Source organism: Lupinus angustifolius, unplaced genomic scaffold, assembly GCF_001865875.1.
Source record: "Lupinus angustifolius cultivar Tanjil unplaced genomic scaffold, LupAngTanjil_v1.0 Scaffold_181_13, whole genome shotgun sequence".
NCBI lineage: Eukaryota > Viridiplantae > Streptophyta > Magnoliopsida > Fabales > Fabaceae > Lupinus > Lupinus angustifolius.
In genome coordinates this window covers 24,937-29,955 of record NW_017726589.1, presented here as the reverse complement: position 1 = coordinate 29,955, position 5,019 = coordinate 24,937, and the positions used below count along the sequence as shown (strand labels likewise).

Here is a 5,019-nt window from a genome sequence, read left to right as displayed (position 1 = left end):
TAAAATACTAAAATAATTTTATATATTGTAAGTACTTCTAAGCAATACAGGTACCACTTTACCCATAAGAACTTATATATATTCCGAGTAGTTTGAAAAACTCAATTATGAATTGTGTGGGTATTCATTTGTAATTTGTGTTTGTACCTATGTAAATTTTACCAACAGATACCCATAAGTTCAAGTTCTTTTTACCATCCCAAATTAAAATAAAGATGATGAATATAGTCCTTATAATAGAAAAAGCAAAATGATACTTGCATCTTATATTAATATGAGTATATGCATATAATCCATGAAATGAATCTGACTTGGTCAAACACAAGAGAAACACATATATCAATAATAGGAAGAAGGTATTTGAATGAGAACCAAGACCTTGATTTGAACCTCTATTCTTAGAAATGTACATTCTTAGGAAAACACCATAACCAATCCTCTTCTCTCCAACAACACACACAAAGTCATATTCACCAAACATCATCATGACACACCACTTCTCTCTACACACTCCCCTAAAACAACAAAACAAAATAAGCCAAACAAACCCAAAACTTTCTAGGGCAATCTTAGCCTCTCCGAGCAACAGCGGTCCATTCCAACCCGAGCTTCCAACATTTCATGCTCGGCGCCAATGGCCGCTGTTCGCTTCTTCCCTCTCATCATTATCCTCATCATCGTCACCAGTCTCATCCATCTGGCCCTCTCGGTATCCGAAACTGAGTCCCTCCTGAAACTTAAACAATCTTTCACCAATGCAGACAACTCTTTATCTTCATGGATCCAAAATGTAACCCCATGTGGAAATTGGGTTGGTGTTGTTTGCTTCAGAAACATCATCACTGGTTTGCATCTCTCAGATTTAGGTCTTTCTGGAAAAATAGACGTTGATGCCCTAATGCAGATTCCTACTATACGTACTATAAGCTTTGTTAACAATTCTTTCTCAGGTTCAATACCACAGTTCAACAAACTTGGTGCCATAAAATCACTATACTTAACAAATAACCAGTTTTCTGGTCCCATTCCTTTGGAATTTTTCTCACAACTAGGTTCTTTGAAGAAGGTGTGGCTCTCAAATAATAAATTCTCAGGTGATATACCTCATTCTTTAACTGAACTTGACCTTCTCAAAGAATTGCACCTTGAGAACAATGAGTTTTCTGGTCAAATACCATTTCTCAAGCAACAAATGACATCATTCGACGTGTCGAATAACAAGTTAGAAGGTATGATACCTGAGAATTTGGTGGGTTTTGGAGCTAAATCATTTTCTGGGAATGAAAAGCTTTGTGGGAAACCTTTGGATAAGGCTTGTGATTATTATACATTACCAACAGGAGGAGAGAATAGTGGAGGATATCTTACAGGTTTGGGTGTTAAGGTTATTGTTATACTTGTGTTTGCTGTTGCTGCTGCTTTGATTTTCTTGTTCATGAAGAATAAGAAGCGACATGAGCATGATTTCAGCATTATCAGTAGGAGTAATAGCAGCATTGATGAAGATCAGTTGCATCAGGTGCATTTATGAATCTATACTCATAGATTTCAAGTTTTAAATCGCAACCCATGGTTGTGTTGCGGTTATATTCCACAATTGCGAAAAATAAGATTAACTCAATAGCATTTGTCATTGCTATGTGGTTGTAGAGACTTCAAAAACTGATATATTTTGACCACAATTGTATTTGCTGACCGTAATTTAAAACCATGGTTGAGGTCTTGCATTTGTTATGGCCAATTGCCGCATATATGGTCCATAATCACAACCTCTAACCTCCACAATGGAGATGTTACTACCACATTATGTGATGATGCCAACAAGCATTATTGTTTAAAATTGCAATTGCGGTTACATTCGTGATTACTATTTCAAATGGTTCGATGTAGCATTTTTGAAAACTACCAAAACTGCAACAATATATAATTATGGATGCAAATTGCAATTTAAAATTTTATTCGTTAGCATGGGGTACCCCACTGATTTGAAAATAATAAAATGGATAAGAAATATATTAGGCAAATTGATTCTCTTTTAATAATTTTATGAAATTTGACATTGCGCATACAAGGTCACTTGTAATTATAATATAGACATGATTACAATGTTAGACCATATGGTGAGCACAATGTGCTGCTAGAAAAATATACCTAGCCAATTTGATTCTTGTTTTAATAACAATGTTTTCTTTCTATTACATAAATTTGATGGATCTATATCATTGATTTACTTAGGTGGTACAAGTTCATGCACCAAGCTCAAAGAATAGCAAGTTCTCAACAAATAGCAGCAAAAAGGGTAGTAGCCATGGTGAGCACAAGAGTGAGTCAAAGAGAGCATCAACCACAAGGGGTGGTAGCATGGGTGACCTAGTTATGGTTAATGATGAAAAGGGTGTGTTTGGTTTAGCAGATTTGATGAAAGCTGCTGCAGAAGTTCTAGGAAATGGTGGGTTAGGTTCAGCATACAAGGCTGCAATGGCAAATGGGTTATCTGTGGTGGTTAAGAGAATGAGAGAGATGAATAAGATTGGAAGAGATGTGTATGATGCTGAAATGAGACAGTTTGGTAGGATCAGACATAACAATATATTGAATCCTCTTGCTTACCATTACCGTAGAGAAGAGAAGCTTTATGTCACAGAATATATACCAAAAGGAAGCTTGTTATATGTCTTGCATGGTATGATATTATATCTCACCATTCATTCTTATATATGAGTCATGTTATGTTCATTTTACAATTTACATCTTTAGCCTCAAGCCAATGAAGATTGTTCATCATTGATGTCGTTCGATCTACATAGTTGACCTCACCTAGTTGGATAAAGGGTTGGTTGTTATTGTTTGAATAGCTTTACTTTTTTATAACACAAATAATGTGAAGTTGTTCGAAAGATATCAATTCTAGCAATGCTAGTTGATAATAGGAACACTTTATTACTTTTAAATTCCGGTTGCGGTCGCGATTACAGTCATAGTTGTAGTTACTACAATTTGTGGTCATTGTTGCTGTTGCGATGTAGATTGCGACCGTTGACGTGTGAATTATTTTGTGATTACAAAAATTGAATTCGATGCAATGTAATATGATTTGATGCAACTCCAATGCAGTATGATAAGGTTGCATTGCGGCCCGATGTGCCACATTATTGTGATTCAGTGTTATATCGCACTTACGGTGTGTTGCGGTTGCAACAGTCACCGTAACCATAATATTGCGGCTATATCACGTGATACGGTAAATTTGAATCAATGCATTTTACTATAGTCATTCTCAAATTCTCAAGACATGTGTTTTTTAGAAACATTTAGATTTTTACTAAGACACATAATGCCTTACATATATCTAATGTTTATTTGAACTCTATGATATGAATTTTCTACTTATAATTATAATTGGTTTATTTCATGCAACAAACACTTATTCATTTTTCTGACTATAAGAAATGTGTCATTATGTTTTCTCAGGTGACAGAGGATCATGCCATGCTGATCTAAATTGGTCTACACGTTTGAAGATTGTTAAAGGAATTGCAAGAGGTTGTGGCTTTCTTTATACTGAATTTTCTAACTATGATCTACCACATGGAAATCTTAAATCTAGCAATGTTCTACTAAGTGATGATTATGAAGCTCTTCTAAGTGAATATGCATTTTATCCATTAATCAATCCAAATGCTGTGCAATCAATGTTTGCATACAAAACCACAGATTACACACAATACCAAAAAGTTTCACAGAAGACTGATGTTTATTGTCTCGGCATCATCATACTCGAAATCATTACGGGCAAGTTCCCATCTCAGTATCATAGCAATGGTAAGGGTGGTACTGATGTTGTGCAATGGGTCTACACGGCGATTTCCGAGCGAAGAGAAGAAGAATTGATCGATCCGGAGTTAAAAAACAATACAAGTTCGCTCAATCAGATGCTGCAGCTTATCCAAATCGGGGCGGCTTGCACCGAAAGCAACCCCGAACAACGAATTACAATGAAAGAAGCTATTAGAAGGATAGAGGAAGTAAGAGTTTAAAAGTTACACTTACATAAATGAGCTAGCTTAGTTCAAAGTTGCTTTTTTTTAGGTGAGAATTGCATGCTTTGGAAATATTACTACTTTACAACATCTTAGTCCAACTCTGGGTCATTCTCATGAAACAATCTTGTGAGAGCATAAAACTAAGCAGTGATTTTTGTGAAAGAGGAACATTCAATGGGTATAGAAGAATGGAGTAGATAACTTCAAAATCAGCTAGGCTTATAAGAATGGTACATGTTGGTTTTGGAAAGTTGATCAATCTAATGGAACAACTTGTAAGTGTGATATGTTAAGGATCTTATTATCTCAGACCTTATGTTATGGAAAATGTATCATATTTTGAGAAATGGTAAAGCTTAGAGTTATATATGATATTTTATTTGCACTTTTGACAGAGCAAAATATCAAAGTCCAAGCTCAATCTCTTTCTGCTAATAGTGTGATTCTTAATATTAAGACCATTTTTGGACTGCATCACTCAAATTTGTAAGGATATATATATATATATATTTACTCTTAATAATGTCATTTTTATGTTATCCAATTCAGTAGCATTGCAAATCTATACAAGGCTACTCCCTAAAAGTATACTTATCATTCTTGATTTTAATTATTTTGTAAGGAAATTATAACCCATTTCCTTTAAAAGTTCTCTCAAAGAAACCTTTTGGTTGTAAATTATTTTATAGTATAAAATAAACTAATCCAAATAGGCAAATACATACTTGGAGATCATAGTACACTTTAAGTTAAATTGAAGTTAGCATTATGATCTTTACACACCCAAGCATGCAAAAGTATTTTCACCTAACAGTGAATAGCTAAAGACTTAAACAAGCATGTATGAGGAAGTCAGTGTTTTAAATTGCAGTTGTGATCATGATTGTGGTTACAGTCATGATTGTGGTTGCAATTGTGGTTATGATTGCGGTCGCAGTTGCGGTTACTGCGATTGCGGTCACTATGGTGGTTGCAA

At 34.8% G+C, this 5,019-nt stretch overlaps 1 protein-coding gene across 1 annotated transcript; it reads left to right on the top strand.

Annotated features, from left to right (window-relative positions):
- The first annotated feature begins 445 nt into the window (after window positions 1–445).
- On the top strand, window positions 446–4,415 carry LOC109340477 (pollen receptor-like kinase 3). Its single transcript, XM_019578186.1, has 3 exons — window positions 446–1,519; window positions 2,236–2,683; window positions 3,472–4,415. Exons 1-3 carry the CDS (start codon window positions 635–637, stop codon window positions 4,035–4,037), a joined length of 1,899 nt encoding a protein of 632 aa, XP_019433731.1. The 5' UTR covers window positions 446–634; the 3' UTR covers window positions 4,038–4,415.
- Window positions 4,416–5,019: the final 604 nt, after the last annotated feature.